The 24,401-nt window shown below is 59.2% G+C and overlaps 5 protein-coding genes across 5 annotated transcripts; 4 read left to right on the top strand and 1 right to left on the bottom strand.

The window, feature by feature from the left end:
* Positions 1–4,522: 4,522 nt before the first annotated feature.
* TRAVEDRAFT_88199 (HAD-like protein) lies at positions 4,523–5,041 on the top strand (the record flags this gene model as incomplete). The annotated part of the gene is made up of 1 exon (XM_008036295.1): positions 4,523–5,041. A coding segment is annotated over one exon (519 nt), but the record flags the coding sequence as incomplete, so codon positions are not given.
* A 537-nt stretch (positions 5,042–5,578) lies between these two features.
* Positions 5,579–7,919, bottom strand: TRAVEDRAFT_43554 (uncharacterized protein; the record flags this gene model as incomplete). Its single annotated transcript, XM_008035684.1, has 13 exons — positions 5,579–5,692; positions 5,748–5,816; positions 5,872–5,961; positions 6,019–6,143; positions 6,208–6,350; positions 6,403–6,547; positions 6,610–6,820; positions 6,876–6,944; positions 7,001–7,011; positions 7,065–7,399; positions 7,459–7,579; positions 7,649–7,841; positions 7,899–7,919. The coding sequence occupies 13 exons, from the start codon at positions 7,917–7,919 to the stop codon at positions 5,579–5,581; spliced, it is 1,647 nt and encodes a 548-aa protein (XP_008033875.1).
* A 1,351-nt stretch (positions 7,920–9,270) lies between these two features.
* On the top strand, positions 9,271–13,689 carry TRAVEDRAFT_56322 (uncharacterized protein). The gene is made up of 17 exons (XM_008035808.1): positions 9,271–9,497; positions 9,552–9,571; positions 9,640–9,649; positions 9,712–9,776; positions 9,838–9,950; positions 10,163–10,262; positions 10,314–11,120; positions 11,179–11,345; positions 11,398–11,444; positions 11,499–11,706; positions 11,762–12,181; positions 12,229–12,282; positions 12,342–13,116; positions 13,176–13,243; positions 13,300–13,379; positions 13,439–13,484; positions 13,539–13,689. Exons 1-13 carry the CDS (start codon positions 9,299–9,301, stop codon positions 12,754–12,756), a joined length of 2,625 nt encoding a protein of 874 aa, XP_008033999.1. The 5' UTR covers positions 9,271–9,298; the 3' UTR covers positions 12,757–13,116; positions 13,176–13,243; positions 13,300–13,379; positions 13,439–13,484; positions 13,539–13,689.
* Positions 13,690–13,754: 65 nt separating this feature from the next.
* Positions 13,755–16,369, top strand: TRAVEDRAFT_141971 (PLP-dependent transferase). Its single transcript, XM_008036294.1, has 11 exons — positions 13,755–14,053; positions 14,109–14,352; positions 14,415–14,667; positions 14,722–14,866; positions 14,922–15,131; positions 15,194–15,211; positions 15,263–15,372; positions 15,430–15,483; positions 15,544–15,778; positions 15,845–15,950; positions 16,017–16,369. The coding sequence occupies exons 1-11, from the start codon at positions 13,868–13,870 to the stop codon at positions 16,097–16,099; spliced, it is 1,644 nt and encodes a 547-aa protein (XP_008034485.1). The 5' UTR covers positions 13,755–13,867; the 3' UTR covers positions 16,100–16,369.
* A 4,468-nt stretch (positions 16,370–20,837) lies between these two features.
* TRAVEDRAFT_161403 (uncharacterized protein) lies at positions 20,838–24,204 on the top strand (the record flags this gene model as incomplete). Its single annotated transcript, XM_008036293.1, has 3 exons — positions 20,838–21,043; positions 21,368–22,376; positions 22,427–24,204. The coding sequence occupies 3 exons, from the start codon at positions 20,838–20,840 to the stop codon at positions 23,840–23,842; spliced, it is 2,631 nt and encodes an 876-aa protein (XP_008034484.1). The 3' UTR covers positions 23,843–24,204.
* Between the last annotated feature and the right edge of the window lie 197 nt (positions 24,205–24,401).

The raw sequence follows: 24,401 nt of genomic DNA, 5'->3' as shown, positions 1-24,401 counted from the left end.
GGGATATAAGCCTACGCGCCCACCCCGACTCCCTCACCCACCTCTCCCTCCCCCATATCATTCGCTCGCGCCGGGTGCTTCATGCTCGACGCCCCCGCCCCGAGCAAGCTGGACCGCTAGATCTGGCTGCGCAACTGTCGGCGCGATGATCACCTCGACGCCACAACCGAGTCCACCGTCGTTCTCAACGCCACCGTCGACGCAGCGGCCATTTGTCGTGTCCATCAGTCGCAAAATGTGTCCAGCATTGCGCAAATCATGTGCTATCCCCTTGAGGTCTCGTTCCGGATGCAGGGCCACCTCGATGTCGAACCATCTCTCGACGCCACAGCCGAGTACACCTCCACCTCCACGCCACCATTGCCGTTGTTCGTCGTCCTCGTCACCGAATAATGTTGCCCGGGATAAATCCACGCCACCGACGACGCCACAGGGTGGTCGTTGCGCACGAAGGGCCGCTAGCCCTCGTACCATGTTGCGCCACATCCGAGTCGACGGGCGCTCCCGCGCTCCCGGCTTCGAGTATTTGTCAAGGGAGTGGGTTGAAGCATGTATCGGTACGTCTTCCTTCGTCTTGAGCTGTGGGTCGGCCCTGACGCCCGAGGCTAGAGGGGCGAAAGGGGTTTCAGGTCAACACGCGACGTCGCGGAAGGGAAAGGAACGGGTGCGAACCGTGCAAGCAATCGAAGACGCGCACGCAAGACGAGGCCCCGGCGCGGCACCGGTGGCGACGTCGGCCGCGTCTACGCCCCAACATCTCTCAGCCTCGGCACACATAAACGAGAATGCCAGTGTCGGGTGTTCGTCCCGGACACAAGGTTTCTTGGGCCTCGAACACCACCGTCGCCGTCGTGGCTGCTGGCCGCGTCCATTGGTCGCGAATGTCGCCTCGCGTTACTCAACCCATCTGGGCAACGACTTCGAGACGCCAATCCGGACGCAGGGGCCTTGACCTTCGAGCGATGTTGCGCCACACCCAATAATACCCGGGCGCTTGATCTTTGCTCGGGGGGCATGCTACGAGACAATGCGGGAGGATGCCCTGATACACAACGAGCCCCGCTCATGGCATGTGGCTGAGTCCCGACAAACCGAAGGAGGTCAGAATGATGCTGCAAAACGACAAACGAGAGGCACGCACCGTGGAAGCAATCGAAGACTCGGACGCGAGGGAGCGCGCATCGCACAAAGTGCGACCATCATGACCCGCTACAGGTGGCGGACTCGTTCGGTTCACATTCTACCCCGCAGTTCCCCCTGACTTACGCTACACCGTTACAGGCAAAGGCTCGGACGACGGCTCGTGCATCCCGCGAACGCCTCCACAGACAAATTCGGCGAAGACAGGTCAGGTTGTCAAAAGCCTCCGATAGAGCCGCCCCCAGGAAACACGTATCATGTTGGGCATTTCAGCAAGGAGCTCGCCGCATCGTCGTGGTATAAACCCCAAAAAAAGGACTGCAAGGATCCACTCGGGTCGCCAATCTGACTCGGGGAATTCAATAACGGGTAGCGGACGCAAGATGAACGCGAGCCACCTGTGGACACAAAATCTTGCAACGCTAGGAACCGCTCGGCGTGTGGATAACAGAAACGCCGATCAGCGAGAACTCCATGAAAGACATACGGGATTGAAAAAAAAAAAATGGGACATGACACCGGGACCCTGGACGACGATTTGGATTTTGAAGGCGCCATTGGGATCGGGGACAGGCCATTCGGATCCTGGACGGGCAATGGATGTACCATCGGGAACTTGGACTCACCAACAAAGTCCGCGAAGCGGAACGAGGCAAGCAGTGGTAATGTGCTGCATCCGTGATCATAGGCCACCACAGCAATACAAAGACCACACCCAAGGACGTCGGCCTCGGGACAAAGCGCTGCCATCGGCGCGCAGGAAGAACACTGCAAACATACATCGGGCTTGGATACGAATGCTGCGAAGGTCTGGCTTCAGCGAACGGGACTACGACATGCAAACACACACCCCGAACCGACGACGAAACACAAATGATAGCAAAGCCTTATGAGCGATGCACTCGGCCATCCGCGCGGAGTAGGAATGACTTGGAGCGATACGAAACTCAAGGCCTGCAACATCGCGCCCGGGAATATTCGAAGACTCAGGGACTAATATTGATACGCGCAAGGCCAAATTGCGGCAAAAAAAAACCTCCAGTTCTAGGCAACTGCAACAAGGGATGACAATCATCGACCAAATATGTCGATGAGAAAGGAACGAACTACCCACAGAAACACGTACACCAAGCCCGAAGTCATACGAGGCCGCACCCGTGGGGTACTATCTCGCAAGGCCCATAGGGCAGATCCACGCCGTGTCAGGGGCCCAAGTACTGAAAAGCATGGATGGACGGCTCAGGCAAGAATGAAACAAGCAGCGATTTCCGGAAACATTCACAAACAAGTCGCTACCAAAGTCCGTGCGAAGCCCGGGCCCCAGTGACACGACCGGCCGCTGCATCGTTTTTGGTCACCAACATGATATGCTGTGCGGGCCCCAAGCAAACCTACCTGTCCGCCGGCAGAAATGATAGAATGTCACGACACTTTGGCCTACCATCTTTGGGTCACTGGGCTACGCACCAAACAGATTGCGCACCGAACAGATTGCGCACCGAACAGATTACGCACCGAACAGATTACGCACCGAACAGAAGACACCAACATGGTGGCCGCCGAGCACATAAACCAGGGCTTCGGGACTGGAAGGATGATCAGCGACACTACACTCAAGGACGAAAGGACAATTATACACACGAATGCCAGCCCCTTCTGCAGGACCGGCGGGCCTCGGGGTGGCGAGGGTCAACACCAAGATGAGGGCACAAAGACGACCAACTTTAAGTTGGCAAGAGAGACATTCCCCGCCGGACATGATCTGCGGGAAGCCAAGCAAAATGCGCACTCGGATGCCTCGGTCCTGGCCACCAAAAACAGTCGCAGGCGCCCGCGGTAGCTTTGCATCCAGCGCATCGTCAAAACAGTTTGCATGCAATTCAAACTTCCGAGCATGCGATAATACCGACATAGGACCTGCGGACCGAGTGTTCGGATGCGGTCGCAGCAGCGGGCTACGGAAATAGCCACATTTCCTGCGGCACATCTCGCGTAGCTGTAGCAGACGCAGTGCAGGGCGGGGAAGGGCCCGGGCGGCGATGCGTTTATAGGTTGATATGTCGTGTCCGTGCCGAGGAAGGATGAGACGGCCAAACTGGGCTCAAACATACTCCATACGGTGCGCCACCGGCCCGCTGCGCATGGCGTCCTGGGTATTCCCAGCCAAGACCGTGCGCGCTGCACGTCTATAGCTTCCTGAGGTGGAATAAAACTGCATGGAGACAAGTTTGCCTCATCTCAAGCCGACGTCATGTCGAATCTGCACGAACGTAAAATTCAGTATGTATGAAAATACAATACTGTGCAACGCACCCGATACAATTACCCAAAGGAAAGAAAATTGGTGACGCCGTCCAGTCAGATTCATAAGCCCTCAACGTGCCTTCTCCATGGACACCGCGCGCTGACTCAACCTCCGTGCTCTCGCTTTGCACTGGTAAGGTTGTGTCCAGCGCACCGCGCCTTTGTCAGTGCGTAGTATGCCGTGACATTCGCCACCCGAAGCTGAAGACTGAGAACGCACCGGACCCCGCACACTTTTGGAGGCGGGGAGGACGAGTGTGTAAAGGTTCTCCGTAGTTCTTCCGTCCGCAGCGCGTTCCCCGTACCTGTGCCACTCAAAATCTTCCATACACCTCGGAAGACGAAAGATGTGTGCCACCTAGCCGGTCGAAATCAAGAGTGGAAGCAGCAGAGATGCAGGGCATGGGAGGAGCGTCCTCGTCTGCGGCAGGACGCCATCTGTTCCGCTGCCCGGAGACATGGAGGGGCTATCGCGGAGCTGGCTATGCGGTGCGTATCGCGGGCCCCTGCAGATTCCCCGTCTTGTGTCCGTCGGAAAGGTTGTTCGAGTGCGTCGATGTCAGCCGCGTACAGCACGAGCGGAGGAGACTCAAAGAGGGCGTCCGCTACGAGGAGGCGCTGGCGGCGAGTCGTCTACGCGATCACATGCTTCGGATTCGGAAGACCGCGCGTCTGGACTTCGCCAGACTGAGCCAATTGCAAGTTCTCCAAGTCTCTCGTAGGCTCGAGTCAGCTTGGCAGGCCGGAAGCATCGATTTTCGATGTTGTCAGTTTGCGTGTGTAGTTCGATGCATCGCGATCAATGCGTCTGTAAAAAGGTGAGGAAATGGACAGTGAGCAGACGTCGTCCAATCCTGAGTACGTGATAGATGGGACCGGCGATCTACTAGCACGCCTCTCGTAAGTACTACCACCGCTTGTATCGCCCGAAGCGACGCAAGTTGGCAAATTCAACGGTGACATCCTACCGCCATCTCAACCATCGGCCCCAGTCCCCCGTCCAGCGCGCCAGCATCCACCTCAGTCCAGACTCCACACCCTCATCATGGCCGATAAGGAGAGCCCCGAGTACCGCACCCTCATCCTCGACCTCGGCGACGTCCTCTTCAGCTGGTCCGCGGAGACGCGCACCTCAATTCCCCCGCGGCAGCTCAAAGACATCATGAACGGCGCGACGTGGCACGAGTACGAACGCGGCCGCCTCTCGCAGGCGGAGGCCTACGCGCGCGTCGGGCGCGAGTTTTCCATCTCCCCCGACGCGATCGTCGAGGCGTTCAAGCAGGCGCGCGAGTCGCTCCGCCCGAACGAGGAGCTGCTCGCGCTCGTGCGCGAGCTCAAGGCGCGCTACGCCGGGCAGCTGCGCGTGTTCGCGCTCTCGAACATCTCGCTCCCGGACTACGAGTTCATCCTGGCGCTGCCGACGGACTGGTCGATCTTCGACAAAGTGTTCGCGTCGGCGGTGATCGGGGAGCGCAAGCCGGACCTCGCGGCGTACGAGAAGGTGCTGGCGGAGACGGGCATCGACCCGGCGACGGCGGTGTTTGTGGATGACAAGCTGGAGAACGTGGAGGCGGCGCGGTCGCTGGGCATTCACGGGATCGTGTTCGATAAGCAGGAGGGCGTGTTCGCGGCGTTGCGGAAGGCATTCGGGGATAAAGTGCAGCAGGTCCAGGAAACAGTGGAGAGCACCTGACAAAGCTTGTTCCGGGGGTATTGTACTGCGCGCGCAAAGCCGGGGTCGGGGATACTTATTGCTGTACGAGAACTGCGGATCTGATCAGGCCACTTGTACTGCCTTGGTTGTAATGCATAGGATCAAGAGCGAACGTAGGGTGTTTGGTAATTGTTTGGGTGTACACAATTTTACGCCGGTTCAGTGCCTAATCGTGCACCCTCAGGCATGCCAGAGGAGTGATACCCCAACTTGGAGGCATTTACACCGTTCTCAGGCATCAAAAGAGCCAGTTTTGCCAAACAAACTGGCATACAACCAAGTCTCCAAAGTGATATCGATACAAGCATCTGTAGATATCATCTGGAATTGAGGAAATCAGTCTACATCCACTAGGCCACGCATGTCACCATCGCCCTATATATCCGATGGAAACAAAATGGCGCATAGTCCGATCCGATACTAGAGCGTACCGGCGCCATCGGGCAAGTTCGCCATGATGCTTTCTACGGTGACGCCTGGGAAGACCTCGAAGTCGAGATCAACCTCGCATACGCTGTTGTTGTCCTCGGGGAGCTTCAAGTGCAGAAAGTCAGCACCAGTAGGGACACAAAAGTTTGTCCGCACGTACCGTTCCATCTTTCATATATGCACGCACAACGTCGCCGATGCAAGCCGAGGGCGCAGCCAGCGTGGTATGCTACAAAATATACGTCAGTATCGTCTATAAATATTCAGGTATGTGTCAGACACACCCCGAAAGTGTTGAGTCGGACGATGGCGGCCTGGTCGCCAAGGGTATCAGTCAGGTTCTTGGCAGAAGAGAAAGGCGTCGCCGGGTCGAACTGCACATGCCTGGGTCAGCACTTCATCACAAAGCTCAATGGCAAGGGGAAAATTACCGTGTTGCCTATGACAAGCACGCGGTTCGCAAGTGTCAAGTTGCTGAACGATCCCTGGAACCGCTCCACAGCGCGAACGGGCCAGGTGGAGCAATAGTACGAGGCAAACGGCCAAGCTGAGGCAACTGCGAACGGACTACACGTGAGCCTGTGCATTCGCCGTAGACCTAGACGGAGATGACGGCTTACACATGTGCGAAATATTCTGCGACGTCTTAATAATGTTCTCGAACACTTCAGCAATGCCCGTGTCCGTAAGGTCAACGCTGTCACCGCACAGAATTGCCTGGGTGGTGTATGCAACGGTGTCCGCCTCATCTCGCTTTCCGTACCTGCGTGTATTAACTGAGCGGTGATCACGATGGGACTAGAGAGGATACAGACCATGTACGGCCCACAGACACGCTGATAGTGCCGTTAGTTGGCCCGTTTCCGAGTTCTTGCTGCACCCCTTGTGCAAACTTGGGTAGCACTGTATTCGCCAGATCCGCCCAGCCAGAAGGGAAGTAGATCTCCGGCCGCATCGTCGCTACATCGCAATGATCAGCTATGAAATCTGGTCGGCCGGAGGCCCTGCAACCGTGGACTTACATCGAATCATGCCGGACGTCACAGCAACTGGCCCGTCCGTCGCAAGGGTGAAATCATGTGCGATCTTGAGCAGCGATTGGATGTTGTCGTTCACTTCCGTGGGCGATTGTCCAGCGGAGGCAAGAGTGCAGTTGTCAGACCCTGCAAGAGCACAGGCCGTGTAGAAGCCCTCGTATGCATGATCGTCATCTACAAGCAGCGCAGACCATGCCTATGTTCCAAATTCAGCAACGGTGGTGTGGTTGCACGTCCGATTATTGACTTACCAGGGCTGCCTCCTCAGTCTCGAAAAGAGTGGGATCCAAGACACCGTCCAGGATGACGCGTCCGACACGCTGGATCATCCATCAGACTCACTACACGGGGTAAGAAAATCATAATTAAGACTTACGTCGGGAAACACTGGTATAAGCAGTGAGTGACAACGGGGGGAGTAAGAGGGGAAATAGACGCACTGCCGATAAACCAAGCGCCGAGGAGCGTGCCGTACGACTGGCCCCAGTAGTTGATGAGGCCGCCGGGCCCGTCCAACGCGTCGGCCATCGCCACCATGTCGCGGACCGTCGCGGCCGTACCAATGTACTGCAAGACTGACCCATCCGAGTGGTTCATGCACCGCTGGCCGAGCTCCTCGTACTTCGTCTGCATGAGCGGCGCCTGCGACATGAGCCGGTCAATGTCGGCCTGGTCTGTGAAGTTGCCGGTCATCTCGATGCCGTTGAGCTCAACCGTCCCGTTCCAGAACGTGTTGTAGTCATCGACGCTGTCGAAGCAGAAGACATCACCAGGGCTGGATAATAACAGGTAAGCAATCAGTCAGATCATCTGCAGCGGAAATTATGAACGTACACTGTGAGAGAGCCAACGCCGCGCGGATCCCAGCTGACGATGTCGAACTCGCCGCCCGTAGAGTTGAGCACCAGCGCACTTATGCTGTTTAGGGTCTCGATTCCGGACACTCCGGGTCCACCTGAGGCCCGCAGCGGGTCGTGATGAATTGGTACGGGCCTGAGCTATTGACCTTGGGTATAACACTCACCCGGATTGAGGAACATAGTGCCGCGACGTGAAGCCGTAGCGTTGGCCTTGATGAGCGCGAGCTTGCCTGTCCCCACAGACGCATTGCGGTAGTCTAGGGGAACCTCGAAAAAACCGCAAGAAAGCGTAGGGTCTATCGCTAGAGCCTGATCACAGGCTGCCCATTGGATAGCGGGTGAAGGCGAGTCGGTGACCTATGGGTGCAATAGATGTGCATCAGAAAATGCAGCAACGGAGGAGTGATGTGATACCTGCATTCCGGCGTTGGACATAGCTGTTGTGTGGAGTGGATATTCCGCTAACCAGGCGGAGAAAGATGGAAATAACGGTTACTAAGGGGAGCATCGTTGACAACATTGAAGAAAGTTGAAGACTGAAAGCTGAGTACTGGGATGCTGAGGCCTGGTACCGCTGCCCAATGGCCCTTATATCCGAGTCCTCATCTACTTCGGCACAAACGTGGAGCGGTGCGGGTGCAGGGGGCTATGGCCGACCGCGGTTTGTTTGCCGGTGGTAACTGAACATCATGCTACATTGCGCAGTGAGCAGTTGAGTGAGATTGCAACGTATGATGAAGCGCTTGCGCACTGCGGCGTGCGGACCGCTGCGCGTCGGTTTCACGCGCGTTGCAACTGACGGACGTTAGCCTGGTACATCTCATGCTGCGAGGGCGCATAGCCCGCAGTGGCCACACGGGTTCAAGACTCTCCGCCACATCGCAAACGTCGAGAGCATAAATATAGCAAATGAAAAACTGCGATCATAGCGTACCTCCAAACGCACAGATTTTGTCCATCGACTGAGGGAGAGGCGCCTAGACTTTGTGGTGGAGATTGTCCGGGGCGTGAAGGACTATTCTCAACTCCTTGTGAGCGCAGGAGACGAATGTAAACACAGCCCCCTCCAGCTGCTCCGGCCGGCGACGTATTATTTGATGGCACAGTCAAGATGATCTGCCTGTCACCCATATGTGGTGTTCGCAGGCTGCGCTGAAGCGGAGGGCTTCCCGGAGGTTGACGTGGATCCCAGCAAGCATTGATCAGAAAGACCAGCCGAGAGACGTAGTATTGGTGGAGAGAGAGACTGCTATTAATATTGCGCAGTGAGTGGCTTGATCAGTCCTGACCCAGAGCACGAAGTTTGGTCCAAGTGCGTTGCACTAGAAGTCCTGAAGGCAGCACAATCCTGAGTACTGCGATGGCATGTGTCGCACGCGAGAACGGAAAGCATACGAGTACAGTCGTAGTATGTCGAGACTCGAAAGAAAACAAGCGCCCAGCGCTTAGCGATACACAGCGCCACGGCGGAGTTGCGTCGGGATCTACAACATAGGCGCTTACATCCAGGTACCACGGACCACCACCTGTGTTCAGCGCCACAGAGAGGACTAAAACCAGAGCACAGCCTGGCAATAAAACGTGCGGTGTGCTGCAGTGTGCTGCGATCTTCGAATTACAGCAGCAGCGTGGAATGTGCATGAAAGCGGTGTGGAACTCGCTTGCAATAAGCGGAACACCCACACCCAAACCATTCGGTGGCGTGCGCGTTTCGGCGGCTATACGCTACTACCACTCTTCCGCAACCCTTCCGCGAACCTCCACCACTCCGGTCAGCCCTTCGTATCCTGGACACGTTGAGGACAAGCACAACCATGAGCGGAACAACTTACGAGCCGGAAGTCGTGTCCATTGAGTATGAGCTTGCCGGGTCATCCGAGCACAGCGGGGAATATGTCGCCGAGAACATCCTAGTCGACCGTCCTCGAGACCACTCAAGCAGATGGAGTGCGGCGTATGCACCTAATGCAAAACAGTGGATTCGGCTTCGTCTCAAACAACTCTGCGTCCTGAGTTGAGTCGTTGATTATTGTCGGTTCCGGCCTTGCTGACCACCTATGCGCACAGAGACCATCACCTTTGGCAAGGTGAGGTACCTTACACAGCTGGCGTCGCTTCTCGTTACTTACATGTACTTGCGACCTGGATGAGCTAGTTCTATAAAGGTTAGTCGTGAAGGGGCGCTTAACGCCCAGTTCGCCCGGTCCGAGCTGACGGGAACATGCAGTGCATCCATGCAACATGAAGGAGTTCAAGATTCTCGTTGGAACGAACGAAGATCACATGTCGGAGGTCGGACCGCGTTGATCGATACATACGGACCCATACGGAGAGCTAATGGTCATCCCATCAGGTCCTCCATGCGGCTCTCAAGAACGACGTCACTCCCGAGACCTTCTCTATCAGGTGTACAAACCGCGCAGGGATGACATTCCCCACAAGATATGTGCAAATTGTGCCAATATCGTATGTGCTTCACGACTTCGTCAGCCTCGAGAACAGACGGTATTGTGGGGTGGCACGGCTCCTTCCGGGCCCAAGCCACTGTTGAATAGCGTCACGTAGTTTCAGGCAGCTTTTCCCTGCTGGGCGTATTTGGGAAAAGGGATACACATACCGTCTGGCGGCGAGACTACGACTTCACATTGATTGAGAGTCAGATACTCATTCAGGCAAAGCGTTCATGGACAGAACTACAACACCTCTATATGGCATGTCTCCTTCTCAGGCATCGCCGATGAGGCATACGTGGAAGTCATCCGGGCGAAGCATCACGAGGTAGTACAACTTCAACTCCTTCTCAATGTACAACCACTCATGAAACGTTAGCATCGCGAAAACGTCGCTCTCCGCCAAGTCCTCAAACACCTGAGGCAACGTCGTTTCCTTACTCCCGTACACCACATCCTCGCCCAGTCTGGCTTCCAGCTAGAACACCCACTCGTCACATCCTTACACGAGTCCTTCGTGCTCAGCGGCGATTGGCGACGCGCCGAGGAGCTCATCCGCGACTGCGCCTCCGTCGGCTTGCTCGAGAACTACCGCCAGGCGTGCCAAGCGCGCACACGTTGGACACGTATTAAAGGGCTGGACGCGGACGGCGACGTCCCCTGCCGACGCGGCGGGCACGCGATGTGCATCGACGAGATGGCCGCCGTCATCTACCTCTTCGGCGGTTGGGACGGCCAGCGCAACCTGGACGACTTCTGGGCGTACGACATCTTCCTAGACGCATGGCGGCTAATCAGCCCCGCGACGTCGCGAGACAAGAACGGACCTGGTCCGCGCGCGTGCCACAAGATGGTGTTCGACTCGAAGACGGGGTCAATATACCTGCTTGGGCGGCTCGGGGACGCGGACAAGCCCGAGTTGGACACCGCGACGCGGTCGCGGGCGGGCCACCCTGCCAGTGGGATGACGGATGCCTCGGTATTGAATCTGCGGGAGGGGAACGTTGAGTACGTGGGGCGCGACCCTCGCATCCCAGAGGCGTCGGCGAGCGGTTCTACACGCATACCCCCGCCGCACACGGTGCTTCCGTCGTCGTATACGACGTCGCTCTGCTCGGAGTTCTACAGGTACCATACCCGTGGATTGGACTACGGGCAGTGGGACCTCCTAGCATTTGATACGGCGGTACGTTTCAAGCATCTTACTCCAACTGAAGACGATGAAGACTGATGCGGGGTTCCAGGCTTCCGGAGGACCTCCGCTCATATCAGACCACCAGATGGAGATAGACAGCGAGGCCCAGATGATTTACGTCTTCGGCGGACGGGTGGCTGACGCCGAATGGGAAATGTTGAAGTTCTCCGGCCTGTACAGCTACGACATACGGACAAGCAGATGGAAGCTGTATAAGTGAGTACATCTGTCCGTCTCTCTCCTGACCTTCTGATTCATTTCTGCTCAGTACCTCTGACGCCTACGCGTCGCAACCCTCTATACCCCCACGCTTCGGTAAGCCTGTTTGGTTCCCGGAAACTGTCATAATGCTGACCACTGGTATCGCAGGGCATTCTATGGTTCTCGATACCAGGTCGCAGACGCTCTTCATTTTCGGCGGCCAGCGAGACGAGAAGTACCTGTCCGACATGTACGCGTTCCACATACCCACCAACACCGTCACGGAGCTCTTTTCGAACTTTTCTTCCGCCGGCGGACCCGATCCCTGCTTCACCCAACGCGCCGTGCTCGACGCCGACTCGCAAGAGATATACGTGTACGTCCCACACCATCCCGAGTCCAATGTTCCGTGCACTCATTCGCACATCCAGCTTCGGCGGTCTCACCCGCGCCAAGGCAAGCGCACCCCCAGCCCTCGACCCCGACTCCCCATACTGGATCTACCGCTACGATCGTCCAGACGTCCCGGGTCGGTGGTCCAGGAACCTCGCCGACGGCCCCGCCGCGTCCTGGCCGCAGCCGCGGTACGCGCACCAGGTCGTGTACGACTCCAAGGCGAAGGCTTTGTACATGCATGGGGGGAACGCGGGTCTTGAGGGCGACGACCCCCCATCCGACAACGAGGCAGAACAACGGGGGCCCGCAGTGGCCGACCCTGACGCCCGGATGGTGTATGCGTCTGCGAGCGGTGGTGCGTCTGTACCGACGCCTTCGCCAGCGCTCGCGCCCGTGGCGGATGCAGATGCGGACATGACGCGGATGGACGACTTCTGGCGGCTTGAGGTCATTCGGTACGTGCTCATTTCTTTCTCGTTAACCATTTCTGACAGTTCTGCAGGCCAACACATGAAGAGATCACGCGGCGGGCACTCTTCGAAGTCCGCAAACAACAGTGCGTTTGCAAGAGACGTTGCGAGAGCGGGATCATGACACTGATATATGCTGGAATAGGTTCCGGGAGATGTGCGAGGATGCGCCGTCCATCAAGGCGCTCACATTCCTGCAGACTCGCGTCTCCGCGGTCGTGAACCACGAGGACGCAGAAGAGGCGAAAGCTTTCCGCTCGCTGCTCTCCGCGCACCTACTGTCCGCATTCCCGCGCGGTGCCCCGCAAACCGAAGAAGCCTCCGGCGTAGATGACGAAGACAGTCCGCCGCCGCGCAAACGGTCGCGGCCGAGTTCGCCGACGCCAGTGGTGCGATGGGAACAGGACCCGCTTGAAGAAGGCGGGAACGCCCCGTCGCCAGAGCGGTTCCGCCAGCGGACGGAGATGTTCGAGCGACTGATGGCATTCATCAACGAGGATTCAAAGCAGCCGGACCAGAATCTCGTGGATATGCTGGCTGAAGACACTCTCGTCAGCTAGGCGATTCTTGTTTTCCCTGTGGCGTAGATGTGGTGTTGCGGATTGCGCGACGCACGCAGGTGTGTTGGCACATTGGCTCGGAGGGATGTAGGATCGTGGTATACCAGACATTGATACAGTGAAGCGATATACATGTACATTTGTAGCAGAGCGCCTTTTCTTGTGTCTCATTCGTCGAGGTTTATGGCGCGCCCGAACTTGGCGTACAGTGTCACCTTGAGGGCCTTCATCTGCTTCTCGCATTCCTGCGCGCTCGCCGTCTGCTTGTCCAGCTCTGCGTTAAGCGCCTTGAGGTCCCGCTCGAGCCTTTTCATCGCGCGTGGATGGGGCAGGTGAATGAACGCCTCGCCTATCCGGTAGCTGGAAGACCCACTAGCATGAGCACGAGCTCTATCAGACGTAGACGAGTGTGGACATACATGATGGGCTGGTCCTCGTCTGCGAGCTCAAGTTCCATCGAGATGTCATCCAGGGCCTCCTTCTCTTGCTACAGTCGTCCCGGTAAGCGGCCAACCATCTCGTTCACCGCACGAAGACACATACTTTGAGCTCCTCGATCTTTTCCTCAATGCTCCGCAAACGCGTGTTCAGCTTTGAGAAGGAGTTAATCCTCTGCTGATCCTCTGAAATTGCAGGACCACTGTCTGAGCAATTAGGCCATTCACAGATGGACAGGACGCACCCCATGTCACCTCGGCGCTGTCGTCATGTTCTTCCTCTTGCGAAAGCTGTAGTCCGGATATTAGAGCGCGAAGGCAAGGCGAATTTGAGGGTGATCGTACTTGCCATGCGCATGGTGGCGGCGGTCGAGCAAGATGCGTGCACAATTTCCTACGTAGTTTTTGGAAGCAAATGGTCCGGATAGATCGCGTTTCGCGCCGATATGCCCATTTATGGGCATGTCCGGATAGATAGCGCCGACCCTGTGACGGGAGCCGGGTCGGCCGACTTGTTCGGATGACATCCATATGGAACGCAGCAGCGTTAGCACGCGTCTCGTCCTGGAGGGTATCGCGACGTCCCTGGTTGAGAAATCACCTGTTATATGCCCGGCACGACCTGCGCGTTCGCTTTTCCTCCGCGACCTCCTCTCCAGTGACCACTGCACACGATGAGCACTCTCGTACCCCGCGCGAACCTGCCTGGGCTCTCCCCATTCGGGCGGACTGTTTGGGAGAATGTCAAGACTGCGGTCGTCGCGTACCTCATCGTCACCCGGGTAATCAAGGCAGGACGCCACCTGCGAGCTCGCGGCCTCGTACGGAGCGTCACAGACATATACCGATGGGTCCTCCAGGTGCGCCGAGCTTGTGTTTGTTGGGGCGCGTGCAGGTGTTAACTATGCGGTGCAGGAATCGTTGTTGCTCGCGCTGCGCTTCCCGACTGCGAGGAAGAAAGTGGAGACGGAGCTTGGCAAGGCGCGGTTGGACATTGAAGCCAAGCTTGTCCCCCAAGGCCCTGGCGTGACCCGCCATCTCTCCCTCCCCGCAAGTGGACATGACACCACCTGGATCCTCGCCGAGATGGCGAAGATGGATCAAGAGTCGGGGAATCACGTGGATTGGCGCGACGGAAAGGTCTCTGGCGCTGTGTACCGTGCGTGTTCTTGCTTCCTCTATGCGAGCTCAGCCAATGTATGTCTTATTGGTGTGTTCCAGATGGTGGCGATGACATGTCGAAGGTCATCATGTCCGCCATGGAGCGTTATTGCCTCTCGAACCCCCTGCACCCCGATGTCTTCCCCGCAGTCCGTAAGATGGAGGCGGAGGTCGTCGCAATGGTGCTTAAGATGTACAACAACCCTAATGGTGCGGGTACCACCACCTCCGGCGGTACCGAGTCTATCATCATGGCCGTCAAGACATACCGTGAGTGGGCGCGCGCGACTAAGGGTATCACTGAGCCCGAGATGTCTGTGAATATTTCATTACTATTTCGAACTTGTGACTGACTGCATCCGCGCAGCGTTATCCCGATCTCGGCACACGCCGCTTTTGACAAGGGTGCTGCCTACCTTGGTATCAAGGTGCACACTATCCCGGTCGACCCAGAAACCCGCCAGGTAGACCTCAAGCATGTCCGTCGCGCGATTAACGCGAACACCATCATGGTCAGCACTGTCGCGTCCATACCGCTCAATTGCAATGTTTACGCGACTACGACAGATTGTGGGCTCCGCTATCAACTTCCCTGACGGGAACCAAGACGACATTGTCGCCCTCGGAAAACTTGCCACCAAGTACAAAGTAGGCTTGCATGTGGATTGTTGCCTCGGCAGCTTCATCATGCCGTTCCTGGAAGAGGCTGGCTTCCCTGTCCAGCCGTTCGATTTCAGGGTCGAGGGTGTCACCAGCATTAGCTGCGACACTCACAAGGTGCGCTCGCATCTTCTCAATCGTCTGGCCGAGATATATTGATATTGACATCATGGATGCAGTACGGTTTTGCGCCGAAGGCAAGTAACTGACAAGCTTGTATTCAGTGATTTTGCTGACTGCTTCCACAGGGCAACTCAGTGATCATGTATCGTGATGCGGCACTGCGTCGCTTCCAGTACTACGTCAACCCCGACTGGGTTGGTGGTGTCTATGGTAGCCCTAGTATCGCTGGTTCGCGGTAAGGCTCGGCGTCAATGACTCCATGGATTGAACTCGACACTCATCTCGCTTGTAGACCTGGTGCACTCATCGCCGGAACCTGGGCAGCCCTGCAATACATGGGCCATGCGTAAGTTCCATACCATCCCTTTCCGCCAAACACGCTACTCACGCTCCGTCTCATGCGCAGAGGCTACCTCGAGTCCTGCAAGAGCATCGTCTCTGCGGCGAAGACGATCGCGAAGCGTATTACGGCCGAGATCCCAGAGTTGCGCATCCTCGGCAACCCGCCCGCGTCCGTCGTCGCGTTTGCGGCCGCGCACGGCAACCCACTGAACGTGCTCGAGGTCGGCGACGCGATGTCCCGCAAGGGCTGGCACCTCAACGCGATCAGCAATCCGGCCGCCGTGCATATCGCCGTTACGGTATGCACACCCCAAATCCCCTGTACATTGAGCGAGGCTGATGTGCGAATTCTGTTTGATTTCTAGCGCCTGACGTTGCCCGTCGTGGACACTCTGATCGCAGACCTGAAGGACGCAGTGAACGAGGCGAAGCTCGCGCCGTCCGGCTCCGGTACTATGGTGATGCTTTACGGTATGTCGCGGTTTCCTCAGCGAAAGGCCGCGTTTGGGTGAACTGACGCGCCTCTCCCCAACGCAGGACTGGGCCAGTCGAGCCCCGTCGGGTCGACGATGGTCGGACACGTCGCCGAGGCGTTCTTGGACACGATGTACAAGGCGTAATCTTTCTTATGCTCTATTCGGGCTGGGAGGACTTCGGAGGGCATTAGGTACGCGACCGCCGTTGCTGGGGCGTTGGGGACGCAGAAACGAATGAGGTCGGCCGTCGTACGAGCTATAAGCGCTTCCGCTACGATGCCGACCCACAGTTACGCGTCGTTGAACATTTACGTTTCGCACTGACAGTATCGACTCATTTTTGTGCTTTTTATGTTGTACCGCTGCACACTGCTCATGATATACCGTATTGCCACAATGCGTATTAACCCTTCCATCTTGTCTGCACGACGCACGCGTAGGCACGCACACGTTCGCGGGTGGGCTTCCTGTGTCAAGGGTTATTGGCGGGTGAACCATGTTCCTGGTCCTCACAGGCTGTGCGCCGCACGCAGACCCTTGACGTCGACCGCGCACCGCTGCACCACATCCCCAGGGGCTGCTGCTTCTGCGGTCCCTGTCCATGGCGTACCGTACACGATAATGCACTTATCTCGTACCTGACGATACATGTACCGGCGTCCTGGCGCGTGCGCGGTGCGCGGCAGTGGTACCACTCCATTCCTTGGAGCCCGAAGCTGCTGATTCTAGACCAGGGCCATGTTGGCACGATGGGGTTGCTGCGCTTCGACTCCGATGGAAGGCGCCAGGCAATGGAAGGGCGGCGCGCGGATAGCCAGGGCCTGGGCCCCGTCAGGGTGCAGCTATTGTTTGCGCAAGTCCATGGCTTGTTTGGGGGTGTGTTCTGCTAACCTGAACCTGAACCCCGGTTTCGATGGCAGGCGCCGCTGAAGGAGGGTGCCCTCGTCGTCGGCGCGTATCTTTTCGGTGCCATTAGGGATGAAGACTTGACCGAGACCTTGGAAGAGGTGACACAGGGGCTAGACCCAAGCTGTGCCACTGCGCTAGAACGCCTGCAAGGTACGGTATAGTAGACATGGACTGTATGGTCGCAGCGACGCAGTACTGGCGCTCGCGGGCTTCCATTTCGCGCCGCGGTATCTAGACCAGGGCTGATAATTGTTGGGGCGGGTTGCGAGGTATCGCGCGAACAGCATAGAAGTAAACATATAGAGTCTAGGGCGCAAGCCGCGGGCCGTTGTGGTGTGTATACTTGAATCCAAGGCACGAATGGAGCATGGTCGTCCTGAGTCCCAGTTGGAAGCTGCTGAATATTGCTTAGACGGATGGGGGAAACGCTGACGGCACAGATGCTCACGTTGTACACCCGGGAAATGCCTAGCGAGGGAGGTGTGATCGAAACACAACGCATCTTCATACCGCAGGCCGTATACCTCGGTCCCAGGCGACACGGCATCTGGTCGCGGAAACCACTGGAAAGACGGTCAACGCCGGATGTCCCCTGGGAACCGAAGCAGCCCGCTGTGCGAACATATGACCGTTACGTCGTCTACCCACGACAGCCTCATACTAACTCGGGCTTCCACAACATCTTCAACGGAAGCACCTGCGGAGATGTCTCTGCTGAGAAACGCGCACGTCCGTGAGCTGTACATTGACACATCGACGAAGTGCTACCACACACTTGACCCGAGACACGCATCCACCGCCGTTCGCAAGCACAGGGAGGTGGAGCCGGCCGATCTGCGAAGTGTCCTCGATGCGTAGACAGCGCGAAGTATAATTACCTTCTTCCAACCCCGCCGCTTGACCTCAGCTTCGTTTCGACCCCGCTTGTCATCACGTCATCCTTCGCTCGCTAGAATCCACGAAGAGCGCTGTACGATCGGGCGGAGCTCGTCGCGGTGGAGCAGACCGATCTGCACACCGCACCCGCGCGATCGAAAGGCGGCCGAGTATACTTGTGCGTGCGCCTTCCTTCATTAGACGGGAGCGCGTCCCCGGCGCGCCTGCGAACCCGCCTTGCAAGAACGCATACCGCGCCTTCGACGAGGGCACGCACCCCGTAAGAACGAGCGAATGCGCCCCCCGTGCCGCTGCACTTGTTTGGATCGCGCCACCCTCTGAGAACAGCGTCAGCGCGACTGTATGCGGAAGGGCGCGGTACCAGAAGTCGAAGCCCGCTGCGCGCCGGACCTGAGAACGCTGTGCACACGACTCACTCAGGCTGGCGCAGCGGGCATGACGACCCTCGTTATGCCAGCCTGAGTATTGCTGCGGGTGCGCAAGAATGGAAGAGCGCGTCGCTGCGGTGCGTGTAATACTACCCTAGTTCCAGCGTATTCGGAACGTGGAATGACCGCATCGGGCGAATCCGAGGATCCGCGTGCAGACCTGACATATGGCAGCGCCCGCGGGCTTCTTGGGCGTATCTGGAGTCTGGACATCTTCTGCGATAAGTAGGGTTAGCGGTGGGAGGCGAGGAAAGTAGTGCGGGCAGCCCTATATGTGTATGCTGACTCACCGTATGTTCTCAGGCCCAAGACAAAAGCTCGTGGAGCACGGCGGTCCAGGCCTCCTGGGGAGCGGTCTATCTGGCTACCGTGGATGGCGGTGCCGGCGCAGGGTTCGTCCATGGTTCATGATGCCATAATTTTGCGATGGCTGTGATGTTCTCCGCCGGGCGACATATCAGGGGTTGTGGTCGACATCGGGCCAGCGGCGCGGAGTCGTATTTGGAGCGTCCGAGCGTGGTACCTACACGGGTGCAGTGGCACTGCAGCAGCAGGGCGAACGAACGTGCCTCCGCGGATGGAAGGATCTCGGCGGAACCACATACATCCGCGGGTGGAAAGCGCCGGCGCCGGCGTTCATCGTTCTTACCTGGGGAGGTACACAACTGACGACATGCGGCGTTACCGAGCCACCACGCTCGCTCGAAAAGGCACGCAAAAAGGCGTACGCGGGTGGACAGAGCCGAGACTGAATGCGATCGCCCGCAGCACGCCGTAATGCTCCATCGCAGCCATCGCATTGCGAAATTGGGCGCGCCCTCCTGTCCGGGAAAATGTCACGGCATGCGCGGGTGCTGTGCACAAAGGAGAGGTGTGGTTTAGGCGGGCGGGTTATGAGCCTGGGAACGTACCTGCAGATCGCCCGCGCCGCCGCATGCGGCAGGCGGCGTCCGGGCAGGTTGGCCAGAGAAATTGACCGGTGCGAGCGGGAGATGAAAACCTCCCGCGCCGGGGGTGGGTTCGAGCACCGCGATCATGCCGGTGCGAGCAGCAGTGCTGGTGGGCAGATGAACAGATGGGCTCCTGTGCGCGGTCTAGCGGCGAGACGCAGTGCGATGAAGAGCCTTCTCGTACCCGCGGTGGAGCGGTGGTGGGTACGCTGGGCTGTGGAAAGGTCTGATGAATGTTGGAGAAGCTGATTCGGGCACACGCGCACTGCTGAGAGAAGCCGCGTAGAATTTGCTCCTGGCAGAGGACATGTCATGATGCATGGATGAGCAGGTGAGTACCGAGCGCATGTCGCGCAACGAGGCCCTGCTTCTACGGGAGACCGTGTTCCGGCGCATGCGCGAGATATCTGGACCTGACGGCGCTGCAAATCATGCGTAGCACGCCTAAGCGGGGTCCTAGGAGGCGGGGAGAAGACGATGGGGGAGGAGATAGGCACATTGGCAAGAGACTGGACAATAGGCAGGAAGCGTTTGCCACCGCGCATACACACAAAGCACAGCTGGCAAGGAACGGACTACGGCAGCGACACCCTCTACAGATGCCGCCACGAGATGGGCCGCAGAAGGGCCGAGATCGGTCCGGGCGAGTGGCATAAGATGAGTGAGGCCAGGGAGGACGAGAGTGGCAGGGAGCAGGGCAAAAGGGGAAACGTCGGCCTTCTGCAGCAGCTTTGTGGCGTCCGGACTTCTAAGCAGGAAGCGCGCCGGGGACTGCCAGAGAAGTGTCCGGACCAGCGCAGACGCGATGCCGCGCGATCGGCCACGTTCTCTGCTTTTCGCGTCGTCACGGTCCATGGCGAGAGCGAGCGAAAATTGAGACAGCGGCGGGTGCCTGGGGCTATCGATGACTGATAGCTGGGCTCTCTCGGGCGCGGTGATGCCAGCATGGACGATAAGAGCGGGCGATGCGAGTCAGACGAACGAGGACAAGAGCGCGGCTCTGGCAGCCACGGCAACGCAAAAGGCTGCGAGAGAGGAGGAAGGCGCCGGCGTGGGCAGGGCCGCGGCCGCAGAGGACGCGATATAGGCGGCGGAGAGGGCCGGACCGGGAGGGTGGCGATGACGTTGGGCGAGGGCGCGGAGGCGGATAAGCGGCGAATTGAGCAGAGGATGAATTTGAGTGTCTGGGCCGCGCCGGAGGGTCCGAGGGAGAGAGCGGGCGGAATACGATTTTCCGGAAAAGAAGGGCGTATATCTTGTTGGACGGATCTGGAGTGCATCGAGCCCTCTCACACCGTCCACTCATCCTGCCTCTGCCTGGCCCCTGCTGCAGCCCGCGCTGCCACAGCAGCACCTCCCCTTCCCGTCTCGTCGCCTCCCAAGTGCTCCCTTGTGTTGGGCCATCGCGCGATCGATCCATTCCTGTCCCTCTCTTCGCGTCTTCTCCTTCTCGTCTCCTTTCTGCCGCCGCCTGTGCTTGCCCATTCTTCTCCCAGCACACCCCTGCCATAGACCCCCTCGGACGCTTTCTTCACAATGTCTTATGTACTCCACCGCTCGCCCACTCCGCCCCCTCCGCCCCCAGAGGAAGACGCCCTTTCCGCCGCCCTCCATGCTGCACTGCGGCCCTTCGACCCTACCCCCCACACCCTCCCCCCACCCCCAGAGTTCCTCCCATCCACTCAGCAGCACCACGACATGCCCGACAGGAAGTCCGACAAGCACCCCCACCTCGAGATCCACGTCGCCTCCGACACCCTTTGTCTCAGAGGCACCGGCGTCGATGTCAACCCCGCCCTCCTCAGCGGGAACGTAGTCCTCCACCTCACGGAGCCGACGTCTATCAAGGAGATTACGCTCTCGTTTAGAGGCAAGGCACGTCTCCCCGTCTCCGCCGCCGAGCCGTAAGTCCCTCGCCTCTCTCTCATTACGTCCCCGCCCTGGTCCAGATGACCCCCGCCCGCGCTCGCTCGTATGTCCCGCTCGCGTATGTTCGCAGGCTGCGCGTACCAGCATTCAGTCGTGCGCGCCTGCTCTCGCAGAGCTTACCTTGCCCTCCGCCGAGGGTACTTCTGCCCGCATACCGCCGTGGTGGCGTGCGCGCACAGGTGCATTCCGACACGCGCGCTGGACACGGGACCACACGCCTGTCGTGGGCGGGATCCACGGCTTCCATGCCTGATTCCCATATACGCATCGGCGCTAACTCTTTTTCCCCGCCACCACAGACTCGCGCTGAGCTCGTCGCAGCTGACCTACGTCGTCTGCAATCACGAGTGGTCCTTCCTCGAGGGCGACCGGCACCATGCACACACCCTCAAGGCCGGCCGCCACCTCTTCCCCTTCCAGCTCCAGATCGGGGGCTCGCTCCCGTCCTCGATCTACACCTCGGCCCTCGGCGGCGCGTCGGTCCAGTACAAGCTGCGCGCGCACGCCGTCCGCGGGGGCTTCGGGCTGACCCACCGCGAGATCACCGCGAACCTGCCGGTGACGATCATACGCGGATTCGGGACGGAGGCGCTCGAGTACCAGCAGACGCTCGAGATCGAGAACACCTGGCCGGAGAAGCTCATGTACTCGATCATGATCCCGCACAAGGCGTGGGCCGCGGGCGAACGCCTCACCGCGGTGGTCAAGTTCCAGCCGCTCGTCAAGGGCGCGCGCGTCCTGAGCGTCACGACGACGATCAACGAGACCGTGAAGCTGTACTCGCGCACGGGCAGCCAGGAGAACACGCGCGTGATCGCGAGCACGAAGCACGATATCGTCGAGGGCAAGGCCGTGTGCGTCGACGAGCAGCAGCACCGCTTCCGCGTGCCGCTCCTGCACGGGCACTCGCATTTCTCGCGGCACTCGCTCTCGAGCGCGCCGAGCACCCCGGCGCTCACGCCTGGGCTGTTGCAGGCCCACCACCCCAGCAATGCGACGAGCACGTCGTACTTCCCGCCTATCTCGGCGTCTAGCTCGACGCCACATTCGCCCACACACACGCCGCTGGAGTTGGCGCCCCTCACCACGACCACGACCAACTCGTCGTCATCCAGTGGTAGCGGGGCCGTACGCTCGGGTCCTCAGACAAGTCCCGAGGTGTCAGCACTACCGTCGACGAATGCAAGTGTGGTCGATCTGCCGCCACAGGCTGGGTCCTCAGCCGATGCGGATGAGCAGGCAACGGACGTGGTCACGACGCTCAACATCACGGTGCCCCTATATGCGACGTCCAGCCATTCATTAGAGGTAAGTAAGTTCACACCAAGAATGAACGCGAGACTCATCCGCCACCGCAGCCGATCCAGGTATCCCACCGGGTGCGATGGTCCATCCTCATCGGCAATTTCGACGGTCACACGTCCGAGCTGCGCTGCTCGCTGCCTGTCCACGTCCTCGATCATCGCCTTGCAGACGAAGCACGCGTGGCAACCCTCGCAACTCGCAGGCTCCTGCTGGAGGGCACCGACGTCGAAGGTGGTCAGGCTGTGCTTACTGAGGGCGATGGCGAAGATGCGGAGGCTCTACCCTCCTACCCTTCGCACGTCCGTGACCGTGTCGCGAACGCGTACCTCCCCGATTCCGCTGTCATGCGCGTCGCCAACTCCTGGGTCGTCAACGGCATCAGTCCAACGATCCCCGACCGAAATAGCCAAGTTCCTCCCTTCTCTGAGTCGTCAAGTGGCGCACAGAGCCCTGCTGCGTGGGAGACATGGCCGGTTGGCCCTGGGCTCGTACGTCCCCCTCGGAGCGAACACCTCCCGCACGAACCGCAACCCGGTGCAACACCTCTCGAGTGGGTCAACACGGAGCTGCTGCTCAGTCTTGGCCACGAGGCACCCGAGGCGCCACCAACGTTACCCTTGCAGCGGCCCACTCCTCCCAGCCGCACACCGCCAGAGTCGATGCAGCCCAGCAGGCACGGAAGCCGCTTCCCCAGCCGACGCCCGAGTCGATCGGGAAGCCGCGCCCACAGTCGCGCGAACAGCCGAGCAGCATCACCCGAGCGAGGCGTTTCCGATGGCTCTACGGACGGGCGGAGCACGAGCGAGAGTGGGGCGAGCGCGCTGTCCACGCATTCACGAAGCTCGAGCCAGGAGACGTTCGTGCACAGCCACAGCACCGCGAGCCGGAACATGCACGGGCTGTTCAACATCGCGATGAAGCCGTTCACGTCGCTCGGCTCGACGTTCTCGCTCGGCTCGCGCTCGAGCAGCCACGCGAACCTGCAGGCGCTGCACGCGCAGCAGCAGCAGCACGCCGCCGCGTCGAGCGCGTCGAGCCTGCTGCACAGTCCCGGGAGCGCGACGGGCACGAGCACGCCCGCACACGCGCACCCGGAGCAGATGACGACGCAGCAGATGCTGCACCACGCGTTCACGCAGGTGCCGGACTACGACATGGCGAGCCGCGGCTTCCTGGGCGGCGGGATCACCCCGCTCGAGACGCTCCGCGACCTCCCGTCGTACGAGAGCGTCGCGGCGGCGGACATCCGTGCGGGGCGCGCCGGCACCCCGGGCGGTACGGGCGCAAGCGCTGGGGGCGCGATCGGCGTCGGGGAGCGGAGCTTCAGCGACGGGGACTTGGCGAGCATGTTTGCGGCGCGCGGGGCGGGCAGCACGGTGCACCCAAGAGCGCATCATCCGCGGTCGGGGCTGAGCAGGATGGAGCCGCGCACGATGGTGGCCCCGGCCACGGCGGCGATGACGCCTTGAGGGCGACAGGCAGACTGCGTCTGTGCTTGCTGCGTACATACCCCGAGCTGCTCGTCGTGCCCCGGCTTGAGCTCGAACCCCGACCGCTTCAAGAATGTATCATTATTCTCTCCTCCCGCCCTCCGCATCTCCCATCCGCATCTCGCCGCCCACGGAAAAGCTACCCCACGCCGCCGTATAATCCGCCCTGGCCGCCGCTCTCCCCGTCCCCCATCCCGACTCGTCTCCAGCAACGCAACGATATAGAGCTCGCCGCACCCAGCGCGACCGCATACATAATGACTCCACCCGCAAGAATACCACACGAAACTCACGATACGACCGCCACCCCCCCATAGACATTCCCCTCACTCGCGATACTGATACTTATAGACTGCACATACTTGCGCACGCGCATAGCCCCAAGCCTCGGGCGCCCCACCCCTCATCCCATCTCGCGCTCGCGCCTTATTGGTTAACCTGTTGTTGTTTGCATGTTCCGTTACACCTACCCACCCCACCCTTTTCCCCTCCGCCGTGGCGACGCACTCTCGTACGCGTGTGCGCTGAGGAGTCGCTC

The sequence above is a fragment of the Trametes versicolor genome (assembly GCF_000271585.1).
Source record: "Trametes versicolor FP-101664 SS1 unplaced genomic scaffold TRAVEscaffold_2, whole genome shotgun sequence".
Lineage (NCBI taxonomy): Eukaryota > Fungi > Basidiomycota > Agaricomycetes > Polyporales > Polyporaceae > Trametes > Trametes versicolor.
Note: the sequence above shows the minus strand (reverse complement) of the source record. Positions and strands in the feature narration are given on the sequence as shown.